This window comes from Notamacropus eugenii, chromosome 3 (genome assembly GCF_028372415.1).
Source record: "Notamacropus eugenii isolate mMacEug1 chromosome 3, mMacEug1.pri_v2, whole genome shotgun sequence".
NCBI classification, from domain to species: Eukaryota; Metazoa; Chordata; class Mammalia; order Diprotodontia; family Macropodidae; genus Notamacropus; species Notamacropus eugenii.
The window spans coordinates 377909215-377935990 of NC_092874.1; the positions used below are offsets into that span (position 1 = coordinate 377909215).

The 26776-nt window shown below is 47.2% G+C and overlaps 1 protein-coding gene across 9 annotated transcripts in view; it reads right to left on the reverse strand.

The window, feature by feature from the left end:
* Nucleotides 1-637: 637 nt before the first annotated feature.
* SRCAP (Snf2 related CREBBP activator protein) overlaps nt 638-26776 on the reverse strand; it is a 29819-nt gene continuing 3680 nt past the window's right edge. For 4 of the 9 annotated variants that reach the window (XM_072597536.1, XM_072597534.1, XM_072597535.1 and 1 more), the window contains exons 5-33: nt 26382-26567; nt 25924-26064; nt 23326-23566; nt 22944-23224; nt 21891-21981; nt 21714-21803; nt 21288-21467; nt 20830-21167; nt 20503-20680; nt 19997-20133; nt 19589-19758; nt 19244-19436; nt 18383-18519; nt 18073-18259; nt 17678-17847; nt 17073-17338; nt 16633-16869; nt 16162-16326; nt 14984-15244; nt 12422-14049; nt 10257-10522; nt 9886-10088; nt 8073-8242; nt 7629-7825; nt 7401-7515; nt 7055-7180; nt 6205-6399; nt 5804-5887; nt 2959-5695 (exon numbers count right to left, since the gene is read on the reverse strand). In XM_072597536.1, the coding sequence (XP_072453637.1) occupies nt 3344-5695; nt 5804-5887; nt 6205-6399; nt 7055-7180; nt 7401-7515; nt 7629-7825; nt 8073-8242; nt 9886-10088; nt 10257-10522; nt 12422-14049; nt 14984-15244; nt 16162-16326; nt 16633-16869; nt 17073-17338; nt 17678-17847; nt 18073-18259; nt 18383-18519; nt 19244-19436; nt 19589-19758; nt 19997-20133; nt 20503-20680; nt 20830-21167; nt 21288-21467; nt 21714-21803; nt 21891-21981; nt 22944-23224; nt 23326-23566; nt 25924-26064; nt 26382-26567 (8985 nt within the window). In that variant the 3' untranslated portion in view covers nt 2959-3343. Of the gene's footprint in view, nt 1120-1667; nt 1839-2049; nt 2069-2377; nt 2497-2550; nt 2678-2958; nt 5696-5803; nt 5888-6204; nt 6400-7054; nt 7181-7400; nt 7516-7628; nt 7826-8072; nt 8243-9885; nt 10089-10256; nt 10523-12421; nt 14050-14983; nt 15245-15457; nt 15644-16161; nt 16327-16632; nt 16870-17072; nt 17339-17677; nt 17848-18072; nt 18260-18382; nt 18520-19243; nt 19437-19588; nt 19759-19996; nt 20134-20502; nt 20681-20829; nt 21168-21287; nt 21468-21713; nt 21804-21890; nt 21982-22943; nt 23225-23325; nt 23567-25923; nt 26065-26381; nt 26568-26776 lie in introns of those variants that run through there. The other 5 variants (XM_072597542.1, XM_072597538.1, XM_072597540.1 and 2 more) reach the window with 5 other exon arrangements.

Consider the following 26776-nt stretch of genomic DNA (forward strand, 5'->3'; position numbering starts at 1 on the left):
CAAGGGCACTCACTTTGGCTGCCCTCCGCGAGTCCAGGCTCCCTTCGCGCAGCCGGTCCGTTGTCTCCACCTGCCGGTAACGGGGAAGAAGGGCTAATTCTTACCCCGGACCCGCTATTCATTTGGCATCAGGGTTCCTCCCTAACCTGCTGCGGCAAGGTCTCGTTTGGGGGAATGGTGGAAGATTTGATCCCAGAAAAGATCCCTTTCCCAACCAACCATTTCCCACTCCCCCACCCTCCAAAACCTTTTCCTTGCTTTAGCCCAGTAAATAAAGTGCTGGTTATACAGCATCTTGCAAGGGTCTGGGAGATAGGAGACACATTCTAGTTCTGACTTACTAGCTGTGTGACCGTATTTATGTCATGTAGGTAACCTTGTGGAGGTTGTTTTCTTATTTGTAAAGTTAAAGGGTGTGTGTGTGTCAAGTGAGGATAAAGATTTGTAAAGTCAAGGGCTGCATGTGTCAGGTGACAAAGACTGTGAACAGTCACTTCATATTTGCTGAATTGAAAAAGGTGCAGTTCTCTGAGGTTGTCTTTCCCACCCTCTGAAATTGAACAGTTATCACCAGGATCAGGGGACTGAAAAAGGTGGTGTAGACCAACCATATAAGGGCATTTCCTTCCACCTAAAATTTTTCTTTTAATTATAACATTTATTGTAATGGAATCAGGGCTGCCTGTTCTCCAACTCCAAGTCTGGGCTAAGGCCCCAGGGCCAGGAGTGAGTCCATGCAAGTCCAAACCTTTTATTATCATCCACACCGATAGGCTCTCTGTAGTCTGTGTGCTGGGGAGACAGCTTCTGGAAATCACTTTTTGAAAGGTGGTCAAATACCTTCCAGGACCTGGGGGCCCTTGTTGTTCTGGTCAGGATGAAGGACCTTGCTGTAGGTGAGGTCTGCCTATGATGCCACAGGGCAACTTCATGCTGTCCAGGTTTGTCCCAGTAAGGTCACTCTGCTTGGGCAATGGCGTATGATAGAAGCCAGAGGAGCAGGGGTCCCAGTACAAGTGCTCCAATCCACACTGCAATACTAAATAGGGCAAACCTCCTAGCTCGATTCCCCAAAAACAATGCTTCTTGTGGTTTCCCGGCCTTCCATCGTTCCTCCGCCTGTAAAGTCAGGATGCCAGGTCAGTCAACTTTTCTTTCTCATCCTTCATTTAACTGGCTCAAAACACAAATTCTACATATCTTATTTATTAGTTTCTGAGAAGTGTTTCATCTCTGGTTCCTCTTAACTACTTAATTATAAAATGGGCATAATCTATATTCAACTCAATCTGCAGGGTTACTGTAAATAGTAAATGAAGTATAGTATGCAAACACTTTAGCTTTATTTAAGTGTGGGACAGTACCATTAGGTCCTCCTCCATTTTTTATCCTTTTCTATCAAATCCACAGGATTTGAAAGTGGCTTTTTTTTTTTACATGAATGTATAAATGTAAAATGTATAACACATTAAGTGCTTACTAATGTGCAAAGCACATTGAGCTCAAGTAGCTCAAAAGAACCTGGTCTGGGGTCCAGGTTGTAGATTGTCTTACTTGTGCCCAAATGTATCCTGCCATCCTCCATTTCACTCTTTTATCCCCACTCCTTTAGACTCCACCCACCTAGCCCACTCCTGCCCTTTCCCCACAAGTCCTACATCCCTCACCTTGACAGCAAACACAAGAGCCATGACTCCAAGACAGGAACAGCCACAGATGATGCTAGTGGCTGCAAGACATCGGAGCGAGTACCAGCTGCAGCCAACAGGTGAGGCTGGAGGAGGATCAGTCTCTATGCTCACCAAGGTCTCCAATGCCTTTTCTTCTTCTCCCATCACCTGTAGAGGACAGTATGTCAGGGTATTTGGGAAGTCAAGCACTAGCTCTCCTTCTTAAGATCTCAGATCCTCTTTTAAGAACAGCAAGTAGCAGAGCCTATTTCTCAGGAATGTTGTCTGACTGGGAATTTTCTTAACAAGTTTTTGCAATGACTCATGCATGAGGTGGCTTACTGTTTAAATTCTTTCCCTAGGACTTCCTTTTCCTTACCTTTTCTTCCCCACGGGAAATAAACCGGTATGAAAATAGGATTGTCCAAATTAATCACTGGTTTGGGGAGAGACTTGGTAGATAAAAGGGGAAGAAGGTTCCAGGAGAAACTGAGAAAAATATATGAGGAAGTGGAAGAAAAAAAAGCAAAGAAGGGTAATGAATGTGAATGAAGGGAAATGAGTGCGTGGGAGAATTGTAAACTTAAGTCACTGTAGGCTTAAAGTTAGGTTTAGGTAACATAGTTATGGTTAATGGGGAGATGAACAGGGATACAAGAGGTTTGTGACAAAATCAGGGGAAGTCAAACAGGAAGAGGGGTTCTTACCTGGCAGTAGGTCTCTTAATTTCAGCTCCCTGCCTCTTGATTTTGGTTTGGCTTGGGTGGAGACATCTCCTTCTGACTCAGGGATCTGGGCCTAGGGGTGGGGCATGGCTCTCTATCCACCCACCCTAAGAGCTAGTGCTACAGGGGAGGAGTGGGGTGGGGACACCTCAAACCTGTTTGAGCAGCAGGGTGAGTCTGGAAGATGGAAAGCTGAAGCCAGAGTGAGGGAGATGCAGGCAGCTGAAACTAGGCTATACCAGACTTCTGAGAAGAGAAGGCAAGAATGACCAGTTGGCAAAGGGATACTATTCCTAGGTGTACAAGTCTGAGATTGGAGGGGTGCTGGGGTCAACTTCTGGAAGATGGAAGGGGATGAGACAATTTGTTTGAACGTCATGATGTTCTTGGAAACTTGTTTTAAGAAAAATGTTATTCTTAGAGACTTCATTCTAAAGTTTTCTTATCACCTTAGGTCACAGGGATAATGGAGAGTTGGAGCAAGACTGGAGAAATGGATGAAGCCCAAGCCCCATCCCACCCTCCAGCATCCCAGGAAATCAGAAGCCTCCTTACGCTGATGCTCATACGGAAACTAAGTTTATTATTTTTCTTTTTTTTCTTCTTAAAAAAAAAAAAACTCATCGCGGAGAGAAACGAGTCCCTCCCCTCCCCCCGGGGGTGGGGACCTGTGAAAGACAGCCAGGATGGGGAATCAAGTATAGGAGGGTGGGGACAGTGGCCATCTTGCCACCCTTAACACTGCCCAGCCAAGGGATGGGGAAAGTAAAGAGAGCCCTGTTTCCATGACAACCAGTTCCCCCCCAACTTTGGTAGGGGGTGGGGGGGAAGGCCCCCTCTATTCCCCTGAAGGCCTCCCCCCAGACTTCAAGTAGTGGTTTAACAGTCAGGACTGGCTGTAGGGATGGAGGGGCAGAGCTGGCCAGCCAGAGTGGAGGGACAGCCTGGTCACGTCTTAGCCTTCCGACCTCTGTGGCTGAGGGAAGGGCCAACTGTATTCATAGGGGTACTGCTTCGCAGGACACGTTGGTCCCCAGGGGTGGCCACAATTGGGCGTCGGGACAGAGGCCGGCGGCGTGGAACACCATCACCTTCAGCTTCCTCCTCGCCTGAGGCCTCAGCCTCCGATTCCTCTGTTGACACCTCAGCCCCCAAAGGGCTTCGAGGTCGTGGGTACCTCCTCTTGGCTGGGACAGGGCCACCAATGGCTGGTGTCACTGCCCGTTTTCGGGGCACCTTCTCACTCTCCAGTGGGGGGACTAGGGAGCCCGGACGCAGCCGGGTTGAGCGGGGTACTGGGAGCAATGGTACAGGGGGTATTGTTGAATCAGTGCCAACAGTGCCACTTTCTGCTGACTCTGTGTCATCCCTATTAGGGATGGCTGCCACAGATCCCTCTGCCTTCCGAACCCGGGGACCCTCTGCTTCTAAGCGGAGGCGGGCTAGGCGAGTAAGAGGGCGACCCCCATCCTCATCAGAGGAGCTACCCTCACTCTCAACAGAAGGCTTCTGCTGCTGCTGTTTTCCCCCTCCACCAGCTTCAAGACCCAAGGAACTGTAATGCTCAAAAGCTGGTGGATGACTAGGCCGGGGTGATGGTGGATTTTTTGGGGGTCGGCCCCGCTTCCGTTTGGGTGGGGAGGGCGAGACAGCTGTAGGGCAGGCAGGCACAGGAGAAGGGACAAGAGGAAGGGGAGGGGCAGGTGGCAAAGGGGGTGGCGGTGTCCGGCTCTCAGTGCCACCACCTCCCTGAATGGGCAGGGTTCCTGGGGTAGGTGGTTCTCGTGCCTTAGGGGGCCGCCCCCGCTTTCGTTTTTCCACAGGTGATGCCACTAACTCAGCCCCATTGGCCTTGTCCTTGGATACAGGTTGGAGCAACTCATGTAGTTCACGCCCTGCATCCCCAGGGGACCTGTTCTTGGGTGGTCGACCACGTTTGCGCTTCATAACAGGTAGACCTAGCTGTCCCTGTTCTCCATTCTCTGGGCTGTCCCCACTAGAACTGCCCAGGTCAATGCGGCGGCGAGCAGGCAAGGGCCGCCGGGGTTGGGGAGGCAGAGTGGTAAGGGGTACAGAATCACAGGAGCCTCCCAGAGGAGGGGAGGACTCAGGCTCAGAGTTGCTCCGGGTTGAAGAGCTTCCAGGGCTGACCCCAATCTCTGAGGCCCCTGTTGCTGGCGGTGTTGAAGCAGGACGCTGTTGTCGTCGCCTTCGCACAAGCTCCTTCTCTTCTACCACAGTGACCAGCCTGCCTGGCAGCTTTCTCAGTACCTTGGGACCTGGGGGCTGCCCAGTCCGTCCTGTCCCTTGTCCTCGGATTTCCACATCAGCACTGGTGCGACGTCTGGGAGGACGAGCTGGTGAAGGACTCTCAGGTGAAGAGGCAGCTGAAGAAGAAGCTGATGGACCTGTAACCTCCAACGAAGCAGGGACGTCGAACTTCTCAGGGCTGGGTGATGGGACTCGAACCTCCACGGGCTGTTGAATGTCTGGTGGCTCCTGAGAAAGTTCTGCAGGGGCTCCAGAAAACGGGGACCCAAGATCATTGTCCTCACTTAGGGCTAGAGTTAACTCTTCATCACTCGGTGGTATTGGTGTGGTCTCCTCAACATGCTCTGGAGGATCCAGCTCATGGCCATTAGAAACTGCCTCTATCTTAGGGGTTGGGCTTGGGACAAGTATACTAGGGAAGAGACTCTCCTCTGGTATAGGGAGCTCAGCGGTACTTGATGGCAGGTCTTTTGTGGAGGAAGGGGTTAGTGGAGGGGTCTTGGGGCCAGTCACTACTGACTCCTCATACTTAGGCTCCAGTGACTGAGGGAGTGGCTCCAACTGCGTTGATGGTTCCACCTCAGGTCTCAAGGTTGGTGGTAGGCTAGGGACTAGTGGAGAGGTGGAAAGTGGTTGGGTACTAAGTACTGGTGGGGTAGCAGGAGCTAGTGTAGAGACAGGGGCTGGAACTGAAACAAGCCGGGGCCGTGAGGTAGCCCGTGGAGTTCTCTCATTGGCAGGGCTTCGGCTATGACGAGGGGCAGTGGAGTTACTGCGTGTATGATGAGCGGGAGGAGTAGCACTAGCATTTGCCACCGGTGTTTCAGGCCGGGCTCCACGAAGTCTTTCACTCACTCGGGTTCCTGGACGCTCAGGGGCCTTAGCTTTCTTACTTCGGCGATGGCTGCCTCCACTAGTCCCACAGATGGTTTCGTCCCCACCTCCGGCCCCCATCTCCTCCTCTTGGGGTAGACGAAATACTTCTTCCTTAGCTTGGTCTAGGTCTTTTCGGGCAGCCTCTACTTGCTCCTGCCAAAAACAAAGATGAAGTGGGGCAAGAGTTGAGAAATGGGGTTCAGTGGTATGGGAAAGGCCAAGGGATCTCTACATCTAGCCCAGGTCCAGGTAGACACTCACTTCTGCTTGCTTCAACTCCTCACGGCTCACATCCTCCAGCGATGCCTCCAAAAAGTTCATGGCATAGCGCTCAATAGGGGTCAGCTTGAAGGGAGAGATAGACATGAACACTGGGAACAGGGTTGCCACTCATTATCCTCATTGTAAAGGAAGGCAGAAGGGAAGAAAGAATGAGGAATAAGAGGAAATGAGATGAACTGAGATGAAGTAGACTCAAATAACTGAGACTAGCAAGTCTGGATGGGGAGAAACCCAAGGAAAGAAAGAGATTAGGTAGTGAATTAAAAAGGGGTTGGGGAGGGCAGCGTGGAGATAGGGAAAAAGATGAGGCTAAGGGGAGGGTTGTAAGGACTAGAAAGATGAAGCAAGGGGAGAAAAAAAGGTAAGACACAGAAACTGACCTGCTCCACTAGGGCAGCAATCTCTTGCTCAGCTCGGGATACCTCTTCATCTTCAGCCCCTGGCCGCCCACTTTCCTCTCCTTCTCCAGTGGGGAAACCTTCATTCTCATTGAACTCCGCAAGCTCTGCCACCTGCTCTGCCTTGGCTTGGGTGGCTGCACGGATATCTTCTTCATCCTCTGCCCGGCATAGTGCCTAGGAAGTGGAAAGAGGGAAGGGGTGTAGTTGTTAGAACCCTAGGCTTTCTTTTTTTAAAGTTCTCACCAACCACCACTATCCCACCCTTCAAATCCATATTCAAAAGCAATCGTTCAGGTTGGTGTATATCCACAGTCCACAACTTGCTGAAACAAAACTAACTCTAAGCCAAACCATACCAAAGCTCCCAAGTACGTTCTGGGTTCCCCAAACTACCAATATATTATTCTTTAATGGAGTCAGAAGTTTGGCCCACAGGAACCCACTAACCTAAAACAAACTAATTCAAATTATTTTGTAGATCTCTAACTCATTTCTTTCTGGCTCAGGCAGAAAGCCCCCTACAATATGCTAACAGGGAAGAAGTAGCACAAACAATTCAAAATACTACCTAACCAATTTTTCTTTGGATTTGGAAGACATTATGGGTCTAAAATGTTTCCCTTAAGTTTCTTAATCGCACAATGACAAAATGACAGGGCATGGTGACTTAAAAGTCATTCATAAAATGAATGATAGATAATCTACATATTACTGTTAAAAGTAAGAGCTGACTAGTGGCCTGGGAAGCATGGAGAGTATCACTCTTATTTCAACACGTCCAAAAGCTGAAACGGGACATGGCTCCAGCGTGATGTGCTCTCTCTTTCACCTGTTCCAAAATATGGGTCTGCTTGTTGGCTACAGCTTCTTCCTCTTCCTCAGGGGCAGAAGGCACGGGTGGGACAGGGACAGCTGGCTCTTCCAAGGGCATGTCAAACAGCTCACGGATTGTCTGCTGTTCATGAGAATGGAAAGGGGCCAGGATCAATGAATAAGTCTAGAAAGGGGAAGGTTCTACGAGTAGGGAATGTGTTACGTTTCCATCAGCTGGGGCATTCTAGTTGGAAAAAAGAGTTTGGAGACTTAAAAGATTAATCTCTGATGCCTCTAAAGTATAAAGAGACCATTAAGGTATTTAGGAGGCTTATTATAGCAGGGCTGATCTAGATGGATACCTGTTTAAAATAGGCTGTGGTGAAGTTGCCGCCCTCTATGGCCATATCCCCCAGCATTCGCTTCTGATTGGCCTTCTTCAGGATGTTCTCCTCCACAGTCCGTTCACTGATAAGCCTGAGGATTGGGGGAAAACTGTTTCCATGACAGAGCCAACGAGGGTGAGAAACCTGTCTAGCCATGGATGGGGCAGCTCACAAAGTGGACTGTGGGTGTGCAGGAGATAGTACCTGTAGATGTGCACATCTCTTGTCTGGCCAATGCGGTGGCAGCGGTCCTGGGCCTGTGCATCCATGGTAGGGTTCCAATCACTGTCATAGAAGATGACTGTATCTGCTCCAGTTAGGTTCACCCCCACACCCCCACTGCGTGTTGACAGTATGAAGCAGAAGATTCGTTTATCTGCATTGAACCGCTCCATCAAAGCCTGGGGGAAAGGGTATAGAATCACAGTCAAAAGGAAGAGCCAGTGACTGTAAGACAAGTAGTAGGGAGATAGGATCCTGCTTTTTTTGGGAGTCAAAGGGTCTAGGCAGGGAGGAGATAAGAAGCAGGGAAAAAGGCCACAAAGACCTAAGAAACACAAGAGGCTTTAGGATCACAAGGAATGGAGAAGAGACTTTGAAGATGCAAAGCACTTCAGGGCTGAAGGATGACAGGGACTCCTGGATCACCTGTCTTTGCTCAACACGGGTAGAACCATCCAGTCGCAGGTAGAGGTGACCATGGTAGGTAAGGAACTGCTCCAATACATCCAACATTCGAGTCATCTGGGTGAAGATGAGCACCCGGTGTGCCCCAGCCTTGAGCCGCCTTAGCAACACTGCAAGTGTCTGAAGCTTTCCTGAGGAAACATGAGGGTAGGAACACAGTGAGCACAAGTTAGAAGTTAGGCATGGGAAAGACCTATATTCTATGAGAGCAGTAAGACTGTGGGTTAAAAGGACAGTGGACTCAGGTCATAAATCAGGCTTTGGAGATAAAGTCTCCCTTCTCTGCCACTATATCTCCAAAGGGAGATCAAGAATTGTCCAGGAGTGGAAGACAGAGATTACAACAGTCTCCTTACTTAAAAACTTCACTAATCTGCTTCTTCCCTCAGCAATATGCTACTACCACTCTGGTTTTAATTTTACCCAAAGGCCCATCAGGCAATAGGGGATTGAGGATGTCACAAGAATTGTCAGGGGTGGGGTGGAGGGTATTACAGACCAAAAATTTTTCACCATGTGTTGATTTGCTGACCATACTTATTGGTTACAAAGGTGGCTTTTTACATGTGTGTGAAGTAGGAGGGAGGGAGAGGGAAAAGGAAGAAGTTGGAGGGTAATGAGAATGATTTAAACAAGAAAAAAGCACTAAAAATACGCACAGAACGGAAAGAAGCTCAAAAGGGACACAGACAAGCAAGGCAGTTTTGTTCCTATCATGTTAAATTTAATGCACATTTTAAAAATCAAGAGCAATTAACAAGTTTGTAGTTTCACAATTTGCTGTGTTTACAGGGATTAATCACTTCTAAATAAAAAAAAAATTCACAAACATCATTCTTTATATTCCTCTTTTTATCAACTCTAATTATTAGAAAACGTACTGCCATTCTAATTGGGCTGAAATTTGTCTCCTAATTTCCATCAATTGATTCTTGTCCCTAAAAATGCTCTTCCAATATGTGACAACATTTATGTACCCAATTTTTTCTCTTACAGGCTAAATGTTCCCAGTTCAACAATTTTTGCATACTACTGACCTTATCTGCATGTATTTCAGTTTTTACTAAGTTCTTATTGTAACACAGCAAAATACTTCTTGGGTGGTCTGAGATTGAATATAGTTGGACTACTGGCTCACTTAGTTTGGGCACTATGCCCTTAACAATTGCATTAATTTTACTGAAATTCACAACACAGCAATGAATGATACAGAGTTTCTGGTTGACTTAAAATCCCCAGATCTTTGTCATATTAACTGCCATTAAGCCTGGCATCCCCTCAGCCTGTACTTGTGTGGCTGATTTGTTTAAAAGTAAAAACACAAGGCTTTATACTGTTCATTATTAAATATCATCTTTTTTCCCTCAACTTTCAAAAACTAGCTAGCATGGTCATTCAATCTGTCAGCTATCCCTCCCAGTTCTGTGCCATTTAAAAATATGATAAGCATACCTTCTATTCATATTTTCATTCAATTCAATATGGCCTCAAGGCATACAACTAAAGACTGTCTTCTACGTTGACATCAATCACTTATTCAAAAATTTTAAGGGTTCTTTGATCACTTATGAATCAATCCAGCTATCATCCAGCTGGCTCACATTTCTTTATCCTGTCCATAATACAAGTGAAACACCTAATGGGAAATTCAGATACACCATGTCACACAGAATGCCCTACATTGCCCAGAAGGCTTTAGCAATTCTATCAACAAAGGAAACAAAAGTTTATCATGACTTGTTTTTAGCATACTCATCCTAGTTCATGAACTTACCACAGTCATACTGGATAAGCCGCAGATCAGGGAACTGGGTTCTCATATTGCAGACTATACGGTGCAGAGGCCGAGCCCGGGGCCAGAGTTCGCAAGCCAGGTGCTCCTTGAAGGCTGCCTGGCGTGGAGCCAGCCAAGGAGGTGGGTGGCAGGCATGCAGGGATGGGGCAGGAGCCTCCACAGGAGGCATGACAAAGATGAACCTGTGGGGGACAGACATTGTGAAGAGACCGGGAACTGGAGCTCCCAGAGGTCTCCTTTACCCTGCCTTCCTTCTAATCCACACAATCATAAGATTATGTCATAGAACCAGACTTCTCAACCTCATACTATAGACTTTCCTCCATATACCAGCATCAACTCTTGCTAACCTTTCAATGATTTCTGCCAGTTGGTCAAGACGCTGCTGGGGAAACAACACAGCCTGGTGGGCAGCCTCAGTATAAGTCCAAAAGGCAGGATGGCCGGGGCCAGGGACAGGGGGTCCAACTGGGCTTGCAACAGGTTGGTGCAAGGAACAGAACTCTAACACTTCAGTCCCATACACTGGTGCCAGTGCTCCATGGGCCTCACTCAGCTGAAAGAGGCGTTCTAGGCGTTCTGCCCGTTGTCGCTTCCGTTTTTCCTCCAGAGAATCCTGAGGATGGGATAAGCAGAGAGAAGTCAATGAAAATCTTGAGACTTTAAGACTCTTCTGATCCTTTATGGCAAACCTCATTTCAAACAAGCAGACACTGCTAATATGCTAAATAAATGTATGTGTGTTCGTCCTTCACTGCCAAAGACCATGCCATCAGAGAAATAATGATATGACTTGCACTTGACTTTGTTTTGAGTGAGGTAGGGCTGTGAAGGTCACCAGCCTCACTTCTCCTCCAGAGCCATCTGAATCCAGTGACCAGATATTCATCAGGATGACTGGAGATGACCCAGCATGAGGCAATTGGGGTTAAGTGACTTGCCCAAGGTCACACAGCTACTGAGTGTCAAGTGTCTGAGTTGAGATTTGAACTCAGGTCCTCTTGACTCCTGCTCTGGTGCTCTATCCACTGTACCACCTAGCTGCCCTATTAAATAAATGTAGCTCTTACTGGAATATCAATTTCACTAGAATACAGAGGAAAAAATACACATGGAAATCAAAACAAAGAAGTAATAAAGATTAAAAAAAAGAACCCAAATAACAACCCCTCCCCCAAGGCAAAGCCTAGAAAGGGGCACTTTTTAAAAGGACTCTCTGCTAAATCTTAGACCTCCAGGGTATCTCTGGATGGCACTGGTTATCTTCTCAGAAGATCCAATACGCCTTCAAGCAATTAAATTCTGTACAAAGATAGCCAATCAAATCTGAAGCTGAGTTTTTGCTGAGGGGAAGGATAAGATAAAGTAATTAAACAGAAATCCAGGTTATAAAATCAAAATAAAGAATTTAATCCTTTTGAAATCTTTACTCTTATTCCAGGATTGATGAAGTTCTTAAGATCAGCTCATCCCAATTCCCTGCCTTCAGGTAAAACTTGTGTTTGTTTTGTGGGGAGGAAAGAAGGAAAGAAGCAGTCCAGTCTCTCTCCCCTATTCTTACCTTACCATTTTCAAACTAACTTTCTAATTGCTATCCCTTCCAACTCTTCCAGTGTTTAACTCAGAACAAGTGGCTTCTCCTGGTAAAAGGACCTGAGGCCATAGGAATAAGAAAGGAATGGATAATGACGGGATGGGATAGGGAAAGAAATAAGCAAGAGTCAGAAACCGTCAAAATGACACTCCAAGGTTCTGCCCGGTTTCTTGGTCTTTCTAGCCCAGGAGCTTGAGGGAAAAAGGAAGGGAAAGGATGGGATTATATGCCAAGTAACAGGAAGAGAACACAGGAACAGAAGGCTAGTAGTCTGCATGCCAATGAAATTCAGGTTAGAGGTTAATTTGAATGTGCCATCTGTCAAACACAAATTTTTTTCCTTTCAAAATTCTTTCGGGGTGGGAGAGTAAGAGGTGGTTGAGGGTAGCCTGAGTCAGTAAGGGCAATGTCAACTTGGCAGCATTTGAAGATGAGGTAACTCCAGCCAGCATGAAACATGAGAGGTACAGAGGGAAAGGTTGGGGGAGGAGGGGGGAAGGAGGAGTGTCTCACTGAGAAGTCTGGGTCTATTAGGGACTGAGTTCCATCCCAGGCTATAGAACATTTAACATGTTCCGCATATAAATTCTACAGAACTTCAGTGCACTCACACAATATCACACACCCTGTGAGCGATATATTAAAGAGCTGGTCAGGCTCTAGACCATGCCGTCCCACTTTCATGATAAGGAATAACTAGAAAGAGATGGTTGGCCATTCTTTCCTCAAAAAAAAAATCGAGACACCAAAAACTCCCTAAAACTATTCAAATGTCTTATCATCTTGTTAGAAGGCTGAATAATTGATGTTAACGTGTCCAGCAAAAGAGGTAACCATCCCTGCATTTTCCTCAAGAGTTTTACTAAATGAGACACTATTCTACTTCAAACCAATCCTCCTTCTATGAAATTGAAGACTTACCAGATAGAAGGGAGAGCGGGGTGGTGGAGGTGGCTGGCGTCGGGGCCGGGTTCCACAGAACGAGGTAGTCGGAAGAGGAGGACTAGGGGGGCCTGAACGCAGTGTCAGAGTTTCAGGCTCCTCCTTGGGAGCAGGCAGCCGAGAAACCATGGTGACTTGTGAGGGAGCTGGGCCTGAAGTTGGAGCCAGGAGGGAAGATGGCAGAGGGGCTGAAGACATTGTCTGTGCTGGAGCCAGAGTCAGTGTCTGTGCTGGATTTGGGCCCAGAGGGGGCACTGGAACTTGGGCTGGGGTCAGGTTCAGTGTCTGAGCTGGAGCCAAAGTCAGTGCATGAGTTGGAGCTGATCCCAGTGGGGAAGCTGGAGCCAGAGAGAGAGTCTGAGCTGGAGATGGACCCAAAGGTGGAGTGGAAGCCAGAGAGAGTGCCTGAGCAGGACCCAATGAAGGTACTGGGGCCAGAGAAAGTGTCTGAGTCGGACCCAAGGGGGAAGTTGGAGCCAAAGCAAGTGTCTGAGCTGGAGATGGACCCAGAGGAGTTGCAGGAGCCAATGAAAGTGTCTGAGCTGGAGCTGGACCCAGAGGAGTTGCAGGAGCCAATGAGAGAGTCTGAACTGGAGTTGGACCCAGGGGAGACACTGGAGCCAATGAGAGGGTCTGTGCTGGAGAAGGACCCAGAGGGGGCCCTGGACCCAGAGAGAGTGTTTGAGTAGAAGAGCTAAGAGCTGGTGGTAAAGCTGGGGCTAGGGTCAGAGTCTGGGTAGAAGGTGGGCCTACTGAAGGTGTTGAGACTATAGCTGGTACCAGAGTCTGAGTTGATGTTGGAGTTGGGGCTGGCACCAACGATGGAGTTGAAGTTAAGGTAGATACTGGAACTGATGATGGAGCCAAGACTGGAACTGGAGTCGGTGATGGAACCAGGACAGGAGTAGGACTTGGTGATGGAGTCAGGACAGGAATGGGAACGGGTGATGGAAGTGGAGATGAAGCCAGGATTGCTGTTGGTGGAACTGGCCCTGGAGTCAGTGAAGAAGTCAGAGCCTGAGGTGCTGAAGATGATGGAGTCAGGATGGGAGCCTGAGTTGAAGCTGGGGCTGATATTGCTGGAACAGGGGAGGCCAAAGCTGAAGCAGACACCAGGACTGGTGTAGGTGTTGGAGCTCCAGTGTGGTTAGGGCTCTGAACATTTGTAGAAGCTGATGCCAGAGTTGGAGGGTGGACTGGAGCCTGGACTGGTACGGGTGAAGAAGTTGTACTCAGGCCCAGTGTCAAGGCTGGAGCTGATGAGGCAACTCCTAACGGTGACTGGGCTGAAGAAGCAGGTGTTGAGACAGCAGAAGCCACAGCAGGCAAGAGAGCAGGGGCTGACACTGAAACAGGAAGTGGTGCTAAGACAGGGAGTGGAGATGAATTGGGGTTGGAAAGTGGAGCTGAGATGGGAATAGGGAGTGAAGTGGAACCTGAAATGGGAAGAGGAGATGAGACAGGACCAGTAAGTGGAGACGACACTGGGACAGGAAGTGGAGACAAGATAGGACTAGAGAGAGGAGATGAGTTTGAGCCAGGAAGTGAGGTTGAGACCGGAAGGGAAGATGATGAAATGGGGACAGGAGCAGAGCCAGGAACTGATGCTGTGGAGAAAAAGTAAGAGTTAGTCCAGAAGTCTACTCTCACTCTATACCCTCAGTGCCCTCCTATTTCCAAATAACATTCTAACTACTTGCTTTCCCAGGAAGGATTCATATTCCTGCCTTATCAACATCAGCAACCCATCACATCATTAAAATCACAGAATGTTAGAACTGGAAGGGATTTTTAAGATCACCTAGTTCAACCTATTTATTGTGCTGAAGAGAAAACTGAAGCCTGGAGTGGGCTGATGACTTGCCCAAGGTCACAGTTAGCTAAGGATAGAACAAAAAAGTAGAACACTCAGGATTCCTAACTCCCAGGGCAATGCTCTTCCAACTAACTTTACAGATTGCTCGTCTTTAAGCTGTTCAATCTTAACTTCCAAAGTTCTAGCCAAATATCTTGGGATCAGGACAGATGTAAAACCAAGACCCCACTGGTCCCAGGGAGACTCAGTTTAAGGGCTCCAGTATGAGTTTAATCACTACTTGCAGGGCAGAGGAGGGGCTTGGACTGTTAAGAATTTTCAAGGCAACCCAAAACCTAACCAACAGACAGAACTGGCTTGGTGTAATAACAAGACTACAGGAATAGAAAAAGGATGTGGGTACAATCTTAAACCTTAATATTTAGCTGCATATGACCCTGGGCAAGTCCTTTAACAAACTCTCTAGGAGTTACTCTCATCTATGAAAGAGAAATAGTACTTGTACTACTTATCTCATAGGACTGTTATGACGAAAAGCATACTGCAAACCCTGAAGTGCTCCACAAATAGGAATTGTTTTGAAAGACTAACCAGATTCAGTGAATTCACTCACCATGGTACATTTCAACATAGCATACCCTGTATACCCTACTACCCCCTGTACTATTTCTGGACTCACTTGTGTCTCAGCAAAGATCCTAGATATTCTGGCTTTTGAGACTTACCAGTTGTCTCAGGTGAGGGACTATGTAGCAGCCTGAGCAGGGGCCTGACCAGTGTGGGCAGGGGGCCACGGGTAGGGCCCAGTGTAGGGGTAGGTAGCCGGCCAGAGGGTAGTGCAGGTCGTGGGGTTAGTATCGCTGGAAGTCCAGAGCTGGAAGGTCGGGGTGGAGGGGCCAGCTGCGGTGAAGGACCCAATCCATCCCTAGGGGCCTGGCGCACTACAATCTTCACCACTCCTGAGCTGTTCACCATGGCTGGGGGCACTGCAAGAGGAAAATATATTGAGAAGAAACCACAAAATGAACAGAATACTGAGTGAACAGAACGACTGATGATAAGACATCAGAGCTATTGCAAGGGGAAGCAGCATTATGGGAAGGCTATATGGGATGGACAAACTCAACAGACAAAAGCCTAAGGGATGCCTGGAGGAACCAAGGCTGGCATGGGGATGAAGATGAAGCTAAGAGCCTCACCCTGGTTGGCAGCAAGCGGGAGGCTGAGACCAGTAGGGGCAGGGGTGGTGCTGGGGGTCGAAGAAGGCAGCACAGAGACAGGGGTGGGGCCAGGGGTCGGGACCACTGCCTGGATGAGAGCCACATGGGCAGGCTGGTTGATGATTTGGTGCTGCCCCCCTGCTGACACCAGGTGCACCACGTTCCCTGGGTTAGGTAAAGAAAGAAAGAAAGAAAGAGAAAAGAGAAAAACAGGAAGAGAAGGAGAAAAGGAAAGAGAGTGGGAGAGGAGACAGGGGAAGAATGGAGAAAGATAAGAGGGGGAAGAGAGGGGAGAAAGAGGAGAGAGAGAGGGAGAGAGAGAGAAAGAGAGGGAGGGAGAAAGAGGGGGAGAGAAGGAAGGAGGGGGAGAGAAGGAGGGAGAGAAAGAGAAGGAGAGAGAGAGAAGAAAGCGAGAAACAGGATGGGAGCAGCTGTCAACTAGGGAAAGCAGGGGCGATGGTGAGAATAGGGGAAAAAATAGAGAAAAAGGGCATACCTCCCCATATCAATAGCCTCTTTCTTCCTTCTTTTATTAAGACCTAATAAAAATCTATTCCCCCCAGTGTGTACTATATGTGGAAGGAGACACAATGAGGTTGAAACTCAAAAAGGAACAAAGGCAGAGACAAGGTAAGGAAAAGGAGGCAGAGGGCAGGGCAGGACAGGGGGTGGGTTTTACCTACTTTGCAGCGGGCGGGGTTGCCCCACAGCAAGTTGGCGCACCTGGGCACCAGTCAAAGTCAATTTGTTGCCCTGGATCTGGAAGGTGAGGGGTTTACTACCCCCTGTACTGGTCACCGGCCGCTGTGCTAAGGAGGCCAATTGCCCAATGCTCACCACCTCGCCGGCTGTGAGACAGAGAAGCTTATTGTTCCTTGGCCCTCACTCCACTAGTCACATCCCCTTGCCCATGAGACACACATATTGTGTGCTTTAGGTTCTCTCCAAGGTCCTGCGTTATCTTTTGACATGAACCCACTGAAAACTCACCCTATCCTAACAAATTCCATTCTCCCTCCCTGCCTCCCATTTCTCCCTTTCCAGCAATCCTGAATTCCTCTTCCTCTGTCTCTCTGGGACTGAATAAGGTCTTTCCTCTGCAGTCCTTTCTTCCCCCCCCATCCCTGAGTTATTCCAAAATGTTTAAGACTCACAGGGCAGGCGTGCTTGCATGTCAGGGGAGAGGATGAGGCGCTGAGGCCCTGGGGTTGGAGGAGCTGCAGCTGGGAAAGCATAGCCAGGTGGCACCGTCAAGGGCTTTAACAGGCTGGATGAACCAGGTGGAGCAGAGGGGCTCAGGCGCACTGGGGCTGGAGGAGATGGCTTCAAGGGCAAGGCTGCGGTGGGGGGTCGTGGGGTTCCACCCAGCACCCCCAGAGGGGGTGGCAGCACTATGGACACAAAGAAGAGGACTATCAGCACCTTGTGTGTTCTACAGGTGTACGATGGTCCCATGGTCTCTTCCACTCCACCCAAACCACTCCTTATTCCCTTTCCCTGAACATTTCCTCAAGCCTCTTTCACTCCCTATTTTTTCTCAGACCCAAAAAGAACTTCTAAATTATCCCAGCACCTTGGTTCCCTTGCAACTCACCCTGGGGGAGGGAAGCACTGTTTGGCTGCACAGGGGGTAGCAGGACTGGGCCAGGGGGCCGGGATGCTGGGCTAAGTGGAGCCCCAGGGGATGAGGATGACACCAGTAGTGGGGCTGGCAGCACTGGAGGGGTTGGGCCAGAGGTGAGCTGGGCTGAGTGATCAGGGCCTGGAGGAGGTCGGGCTGGGGCAGGGCTCAAGGGTGTCCGTGGGCTGTTCACCACAACTACTGTCCGGCCTTCTGGCTTTGGCACTGGCTGAAGCATCCTATCATAGAGAAAAACCAAAGAGAACAGAAAGGTGAGGCAAAAAAATAAGAGAAATTATACATACAAAAAGGAGAAAAAAAGATAAAAATGCAAAACAGGAAATACAAACAAGACTCAGAAAAGCAGATACAGTGAAAAAAAAAAACTTAGACAAACTCAACCCATCATAAGTTCCCAAATCCCTGTTAGCATTCTCTACAGATTATTCCCTACTAGTGTTGAGAAGAATACTTTAAACATCCATTGTTTATGCTTTCTCCCGTATCATTCCTCCTCTACTATTGATATTTACTCTATTTTCCTTCTAATTTTCCATCCATTCCATCAGCCCTAGTACCTGTTAACCTTCATCTTGACAGGCTTGGGACGAGGAGGGGGGTCCGGAGCAGTGGCCACCTCTAGAAGTACCCGGCGAGAGAGGCGATGCCGGGGCAGAAATGTGTCAGCCTCATAACGAGATACTCGGCCCTCCAGCCCAATCAGGTCAAACCGGCCCATGTCCACCCGCTGTCATCAGAGGAGCCAGAGAAAGACAGGTCAAGTCAAAAGCCAATCAAAGGTGACTAGAAGTTGGCAGGCAGAGATGAGACAGGGCAGTCAGCACAAGAAGGGAGGAGAGAGGTTCAAGGGTCAGAAGTCAGTCACTAAACTCAGTAAAGTGAGTATTGGGCTAGGGGATATGGTGAGGTAAAAGACTAATGGATAAAAAAAAATCAGGGGGAAGTTACTTACTTGCAGAGGATGGGTATCTGTGGCCTGAAGCACCAGTGAAGCAGTGCTAAAGCAGATGCCAGGAGTGATGAAAGGAGAAGTCACAGGCCGGGGGTCAAACAGGTTAGGGTGATTGCAGACCTTACGCAGCTGCATCAGAATGTTGATGACACTCATGAAGTGACCAGTAGCAAGTGTCTCCTTGGTACTGTCAGGAAAAAAGAGAAAAACATGGGTAAGGTTCCAGAAATTTCCTCCTACTGCCACTTGGACAAAAACTCATTACTTGCAAGTCTAGCACCTATGCTTATGACCTTGGAGAGAGACTCACGTAGCCTGTGCCATGAAGTCATCATAAAGACAGCGCTGTCGCTTTGACAGACGGCAACGGATTACATGTTCGTACTTCTTGGGCATCTGCTTTTCAACATCCACTTTAACCCGGCGCAATAAGAAGGGCCGAAGTACCTGGGGCCAAACAGGCAGAGGTTAGGAGTGTGAAAACCACCATGGGCAAAACCTGGATACCACTGCTACACCAATAGGCTCATTCTGGCCATGTTCCACCTAACATCACCATGCCTCCTCCATGTTACAACCCACATTCTCCTGGCAAATCATGGGAGAAACAACACTTCTAGTTAGTAGCTGTCTTCCTTTTCTTAGAGGCCTTTTGGCTATGTTCCCAACCCTCGGGGTCCTAACCTTTCCAGCATTCTGAAATATTGCTTAACAGAAATATTAAGAATATAAAGAATATTAGCTATCATCTAATTCAACTTCTTCATTTTGTGAAAGACGTTAAGGCCCAGAAAGTTCAAATGACTTGTCTGAAGTTATCGCTAGGTAAGCGGCAGAATGGAACTTGTTCTCAAATCTTCTATTCAGTTCAGTGTTTTTTTACTACATTTTATTCTACCTCTAGTTGTGATTTTCATGTGAATCTAAATCTAAGCTATTTTTCTTTTAAAATTTGTGATGTTGTTTGGATACAACAGAAACTTCCCAACAAATCCCAAAACAATCCTCCTTACAAAGTACATTCCCTGCAAAAGTTGGCCTGTTTGTAACACAAAAAAGAGATGTGCTTTTTGTGAATACAGTATGAACACTGACTATTCTACTTGAGCAAAGCACTGTGATCTTTCCACACACACTGACTATATTTTAATTTATTCTTCCTTTCTTTTACCTTGTGCAGCCGTTTGACTAGACCCTCATTGTACTCCTGACTGCCTTCAATCATGCCAGTCAAAGGATTAGAAAACCATTCCTTGAACTCCCGGTGAGACTGGAAGACGTGGGGCATCAGGAAGTGCATCAGGGACCACAATTCCATTAGGCTATTTTGCAACGGTGTCCCCGTCAAGAGCAGACGGCGCTGGCTACAGGAAAGCACAGAACAGAGCGAAGGAGGGTCATGGCAAGGCCTTGGAGGCTCAAACTATCTTCTTGGGACTATCTCCCAGAATTTAGGTAGATCGTTAGACTGTTTTTGTCAAATCATGAGATTTTCCCTAAGTTTTCCCATCTTCACCTGTTGAAGTTAAGTAAAGACTGCCATCGCTGAGACTTGAAATTTTTGATATTCTGGGCCTCATCTAAGATGAGGTATCGCCAGTTCTTTCGGCGGAAGGCCTGGTGGTCCTGCAGCACCAGCTTATAAGATGTGATACAAACATGGAAGGCGTTGGGCTTTGTCCAGCCCTGAGAACAAGAAAAAAAAGAAGAAAAATTAAAGAGGAGAAATGAATAAGGACTAAGAGGGTGAGATAAGAAACAGGAAGGGAGGAACAAAGGAAAGGCCTTTTAGGGATTCAGGGGTAGTTTGGAAGAAACAAATTTTTGACATATGAAAAGAAAGAGGGCAAGAAGAGGCTGTCAAGGAACACAGAATCAATAGAAAGATCAGAAGTGATCAAATAAGAATAGCAAAAGTCTTAACCTGCCGCTTGAGCTTCCTTTCTTTTTGAGCTCCATAGTAAGTGAGGATTTTAAAGCTGGGGCACCAACGCTTTAGTTCCATCTCCCAGTTTAACATCACACTGGTGGGGACAATGATCAAGTGGGGCCCCCAATTACCTACAAGGGGAGAGGATTAGAGAATATTCCAGTACTCTTCAGTCAACCCTGTTGTCTTTGTGTCCAAAGCCCTGGTAGGGACAGTTTCCCAATTCCTGTACTCCTTTCCAGATATCAGTCTCACAGTAATTGGTGTTGGCTTCCAAGCATCAATCCTTAGCACTTAGTCAGATGTGTAACCAGGTTACATGTTAAACAGTTCAAATATTCAACATCCACGTTTAAACGTTTTTCATTTCTCAACCCCACCTTTCTCACCCAGTGACAGAAGGACTACTCTCAAGGAAGCTATGTGGAGCCTGAAGGGAAACAGCCTCCCCCTATAGCATCAAGGCAAAGTCCCCAGATCTAGATTCTTTCTGGGGTTACCCTTTTCACAGGCCAGGTGGGCCAGCAGGGATATAGTCTGGATAGTCTTCCCCAGTCCCATCTCATCAGCAAGGATGCCGTTGAGCTTCTTCTCATACATAGTGACCAGCCAGTCCAGCCCAATATGCTGGTATTCTCGCAACTGGCCCCGAAGCAGAAGGGGGATTGGAGTCTTCACCTGGTAGGGAAGGAAAAGAGAGAATGACTAATTTCGAAGAATGGCTAGAGCAAGTGTTTTGAGTAGGAACAGAATCAAGTATAACTGGGAGACATAGCAGACAAAGACAGGTATGACTAAGTGAGGACAAAGATGGGATCAGCTGGTACCTGGGTGGTGGCCAGGGTGTAGCCCTTGGGTTGGAGGCTCTCAGCAGCAGCAGCAATGTCAGTTATCTCCTTCTTAGGTCCTAGTGATGGAGGAGGCCCTGGAGCAGCAGGGCCACTGTCTCCCTTCACTTCACTCCGTTCTTCATCCTGGGCCAGAAGATACTCTACTCCAAAGTCATCATCTTCCTCTTCTTCCTCATCTGCTCGGTTCCTAGGCTGGGCCTCCTCAGACTGCTCGGACACTTCTGACTCTGATTCCTCTGAGTCTGAATTCTCACTTGCCTCTTCCTCCTCTGAAACATTCTCCTCTTCCTCCTCAATTGCTTCCTCAGCAGATTCTGTGTAGACATGGACAGAGATCAGAGCTACCCACACCTTATCCTCAACTACTACTTCTACTTCCATACTTTAAGGTCTTTTCCCATCTCTAAGTCCATGATTCCTCAATTCCCACATACCAGATTGACTGCTACTATCCTCGTGGGGATGCTCTTCCTCTTCCTGATCTTGTTCAGATTCAGAGCTGGTGGCATCATCTTCATCTTCCTCATCTTCACTACTTCCTGAGCCTGGGACTGAAGCATCTGAAGCATAGGCCCCTGCATACTGCTGTAGCAACTCCTCTACAGAAAGCTCTCCTAGGGGACACACCAGGATCAGCCTTCTATTTCCTCTCCAATGTTCCTGTTGTCTCAGCTTATTTTGCCCCACAAATGCTACAGCCATTGTTTTAGACTGAGCAGGGGAGGGGGGCTGAAGGGTTATTTTCAGCACCAGCTACCAAATCCTAGCCCCACAGCTGGGGTGGACCTGTGAAAAGTGCTATATTCTCAGAAGCAGTAAGCCTATCAAATTCTACAACACCTCGTTCCCAGCTCCCTTACCTTCTCGGGCCAATTCACTGAGCTCCGTGGCATGGTCTACCTCCCCTGCCAGTTGTTCCTCAGCTGCTATTGTATCCTCTTCATCCTCTCCTATGGAAGGGAGCAAACAAAGTCAGTGATGGAGAGAAGCTATGTACAATCCACAAGGTAAAGGAAAAGAGTAATTGAAAGATGAACCTTCATCCTCATTGGCTCTGAACTCTTCATCCTCCTCATCCGGATGCCACAGCTGTTTATTTCGATGGGTGACAGGTGCTGGGTGCTTTCTCTAAGTGGAGAATGAAAAGAGTGAGAAGTCAGTTTAGGAGCACAGGAAATAGATATTAGCTCAGACACCATAGAATGATCCCTAATCCTACTGTCCCCCAAGTCACTGTTGCCACAGGCATGGCCAGGGCAAGAGTAACCAAGGGATTTTTACTCTTAGCACCAGCTACCAAGTCTCAGCCCCACTGTCTGGGGTTAGACCTGTGGAAGTGCTGAACCCCAGAAGACCACCCCATGCTAACACCAACACCTTCAATGCAGACCCTGACCTTCTCCAAATTCAGATACCAGAATCGGAATCATAGATTTCCAGCTGGAAGAAATTCCAGTGGGCATCTACTCCAACTCATAACAGAAAATGAATTCTGAAACATACACGACAAATAGTCATCCAGCCTTTGAATAAATCCAGTGAGTACCTCCACTATTTCCTGAGGCTACTGGGAAAATGCTTCTTTAAGACACCTAAAATTGCTTTTGCAACTTTTACCAAGTGGCCTAAGAGCTACAAAGAAAAACTACTACTTCTTCCAACTGACAGCTCTTCAAATACATTAAGACTGCTATCATATCCCCTTTCGGTTTTCTGTTCTCCAGGGTAAACACCCCAAGTCTCTTCAACCTTACAGGAATCAATCCTTTATGAATCTGAGGCTCTTCTCCATCTTTGGCTATCCTCCCCTGGGTACTTTACATTTTTATCAACAGTACTCCTAAAATGTGGGACCTGGGACTGAACTAAATATGGTCTAATTAACCAAGACAGAGTACTGCAAAAACCTCCAGTTACTCCACTTATTACAAAGCAGGGTCTAGACCTGGACCCAGTCTGCATTAGTCAAATACAAACATCCACTGACTGATCTCATTTTTAGGCTCTGACATTAAGCCTCTAATCTTTCCTCAAACCTACAGAAGACCAAAAATTCATCCCTCTTCTCTACCCTGCCCTTTCCTTTGTACCTTTGAGCCCTGATGAGGTTCTTCTTCTTCACCATCCTCCTCCAAGACCTCTTGGGAGTCAGCATCACTTGATGAAGGGACGTGGGTGGGACTAGAGGATGCCACTAGCAGCTGGGGGGGCAAAGAACGTAGTAGCTCTTCCAAGGGCAGCTCTCCCTCACGACGAAGCAGCTCAATCTCTTGCCTCTGGGTCTCTGCATCATTGCCCTCTTGCTGCTCCTCTACCTCAATTGTCTCTTCATCATCTTCTTCTTCTTCTTCTTGTGGCTGAAAATCCCCATCTAGAACATAAAAACAAACTCAGAATTATGAAGATAATTAAGTCACAGGTTTAGACTGTTCTGAGGAGAGAAGGTAGAGAAACTGATTCAAGAGCACCCACCTTCATCATCAAGCTGGGGAAGGACAGGAGGTGGGGGACTAGAAGCAGCTGAACCAGTGTGAGAAGAACCAAGGCCAGGAGAAGAGCCAGCTTTGCTTGGGGTTGGGGCAAGGGGCTGATTGAGGCTCTGGCTCAGCAAATCGGAATACTTCTCTGTTTGGCCCACAATGAAGTCAAGTTGAAGGTCTAGGGCTTTTTTTCGCTTTTCCTCTAGGCGAGACTGCTGTTTGAACTGTACCACCTATGATAAACAGGGAACAAGAAATCTAGGTCAGAGCTGCTACATATGATACCCTGAAAACAGGGCCTGTGTTTTCTCCACAAGCTGCCTACCTTTTGCCTATGCCAGTCATTACCAGGTAAGACCCACTTTGCATTACAAAAAAGAAATTGGGGTACTCTGACGTTAAGGTGACTTTTCTTGCCAAGGCCAACCTCTCATGTGACCTTGATCTGAAGACAGTCTTTATTTCCACCTGGCTCTCAAAGACATCATCCAAGGAAGCAATTCTTATGGAGAAGGGCCCAATTATCCCTACCAATTGAAATCCAACTGCCACACACAGGGCAGGCAAGCCACCCCTGTCTAAAGCACTGGGACACCTGGTGGAGAGGTAGGAGGCAACATGTGCTAGGCAAGTCAGACCACCACAACCACCTAGAGCACCACCTCCCCTCAGATCCTGATGGAGACAGCTAAGGACCCTGAGTCCAAGACCCTTGGAATGGTACCTCCTCTGGCTTAGGAAGCTCAGTCATCATCCCTATGGAGATGCAGTCTGCCAAGGGTTCCTACAGGTGCTACGGACACAGCTACCAAAGACCCAGTAAGGAAAGTTCTTGGCACTATCAAGTCATTTAACACAAGAAACTGACATGATTTTATCAGTGGAAATGATATCAAAGGAAGAGTATTAACATCTGTTCTGCTACTGTACCCTAAGGACCATGGGATTTTTCCATCTGACATGCAGCTGAAATCTTCCATATGTGTATTCTCCTCAATAAGAATGTAAGCTCCTTGAGAACAGGGATTTGATTTTCTATTTCTAATGCTCAGCACAGTGCTTTGTATATAGGAAATGCTTAATAAATGCTTTATTCATTCATTCACATTCAAATTCCCTCCTGCCTACTTTGGTAGATTGCTCTCTACTCCCCACCTCCTGGTAAACCTTTAATCCCTCCCTTTCCATGTAAGTACCTTACACGCAGCCTATAACCATACCCAACTTTCTTCATCTTTTAAAATTATCTCTGGACTGTAACCATTCCTCAAAGTATCACCCTATATTTCTCAAGCCAAACTCTTGCAAAAAGCAGTCTATACTTGGCTTCTACTTCCTCTTCTCTGACTCCCTTCTCAATTTCAAACTGAACATTTAATTGAAATTCTCTCTCCAAAGTTACCAATGATTTCTCAAATGCGAAATATGGTGGCATTTTTTCAGTTTACATTCTTCATGACTTCTGTTACGGACACTATAGATTGCCCTCTCTTCTACTATGTACTTCCTCATCTCCAGGTTTTTGTGAGTGTGCTCTCCTGGTTCTCTTTATATCTTTCTGACCATTCCTTAGTCTCCTTTAATCATCTACATCAGGTCTTCTAATGGTAGGTGTATCCTAGGACTCTGTCTTGAGCACACTTTGTGCCTATTGGAATTCTCAATTGGATGTCCTATAGGCATCTCAAAATCAACAGGTCCAGAAAGAACTCATATGATCACCTTTCCCACCAAATTCCCCCTTCCTTCACAACTCCCCCATTACTAGCTGAGGGTACCACCATCCTAATTACTCAGGCTGTCATCTTTGAGTCCTTACTTTCACCACATATCCTTTCAGCTACAAAATGTTTTAGTTGCTACTCTCTCATCTTTCCCTTTCACTACATTCACACAGTCACCACCCTAGTGGGGTCTTTGTCACCTCTTGCCCTGGATTATTGCACCAGTCTTCTAGTCTCCCTGCCTCCTATTTCTCCTCATTCTAATCCAACCTCCACATAATTTTTTTTAAAGTAGAGGTATGATGACCATAGAGTCCCACTACTCGTGTTAACTCAAGGATCAAGTGTAAAGTCTTCTATCAGGTAAAGTCCTTCGCAGATTGGCCCAATACACCTTTTCAGGCTTTACACGATTCTTTTTCATACACTCTATAGTACAATCCTCATATACTCCCATCTATTTTCCATCTCTCTGCCTCTGCTCTAGTTGTCCCTCATGGATGAAATGCATTGTCCCCTTACTGCCACTTCTTAAGAATACCTTTCAAGTCATTAACTACCTTCAAGAATGACTTCAAGAGCCATCTTCTAAATAAAACCTTTTCTGATCCCCATGGGTGCTAGCACCTCTTTCCAACCTCAACTCCTAATTACTTTCTATTTATTTTGCATATACCTATATATGCTCATCTCCCAATAAAATGTAAGCTCCCTGAAGGTTTCATTTTGTCTAGTAGGTACTTAAACATCTGTTGATCAATAGAAGTCTTAAAAAGTACTGGGGTAGGCTGACAAATCTCTCCCGTAGAGATGGGCAGAAATTTTCTGACCAAGTCCAAACACATCCCCATTTCCCAAACTCCTACTTTCTCCACATTGCTCCAGAACTGCTTGACTTCCTTGGCAATGGATGAAGCAATCCGTCGTAACTTGGCCTGCTCTTCCCGCTTGGCCCGTTCTTCCTTTTGCCGCTGTTCCTCGTGATGACGAATTACCATGCGTACTACCTGGTGGTAGAAGTATATAAAATTGAGAGTGACTGTAGAAACTTGGCCCCCATGTTTCATCCTCCTCCTCCCAACAGAAGAAATTGCAAAAAGGAAAAAGTTAAGAAAAAAAGTAAAAAATCTGGAGACCAAAATGTGTCTGAATATCTACAGGCCAGAGTTTACTTCCCCAACATCCCCTTTCATCCCCAGGAGCACTACAATTCCAGCATGTTTCTTTCAACTGTCCTAAGTGACCTTATAGGCTTCTTCTACTTAAACAAAACACTTTCAAAGCATGGGATTCAGTAAGGGGAATAGGGGCAAAGGGTGCCTACCTTACGAGCCACACCCCGTTTCCAGCGCCGTTCCTGAGCAAAGTCAGCAGAGAGCCACTGCATTTCTTCACACAGGTAGTCCCAGTGACCCTTAGGTCGGGCTGGTTCAGGAACCTTGGGTAGTCGCCTTAGTGACCAGAAGCCCTCTTTCCGAAGCTCTGCAATTCGTGTTTCAATCTCTGCTTCCTGGTGGGGTAAAGAAGCAAACAAAGGTTGACAGCTCCCAACAATAATCATTCCACGGAAATGCACAAGAGATGAGTAAATATATCAAAAGGATGTATTCCCAGAGATACATGGGATAGGGACTTATTCTTACTCTGTCCTTGCTCTAAAGAACTCGAAAATACTGCCCTGGGTTTCCCTCCTTGTTGCCTACTCCTTTCCTGAGAAAA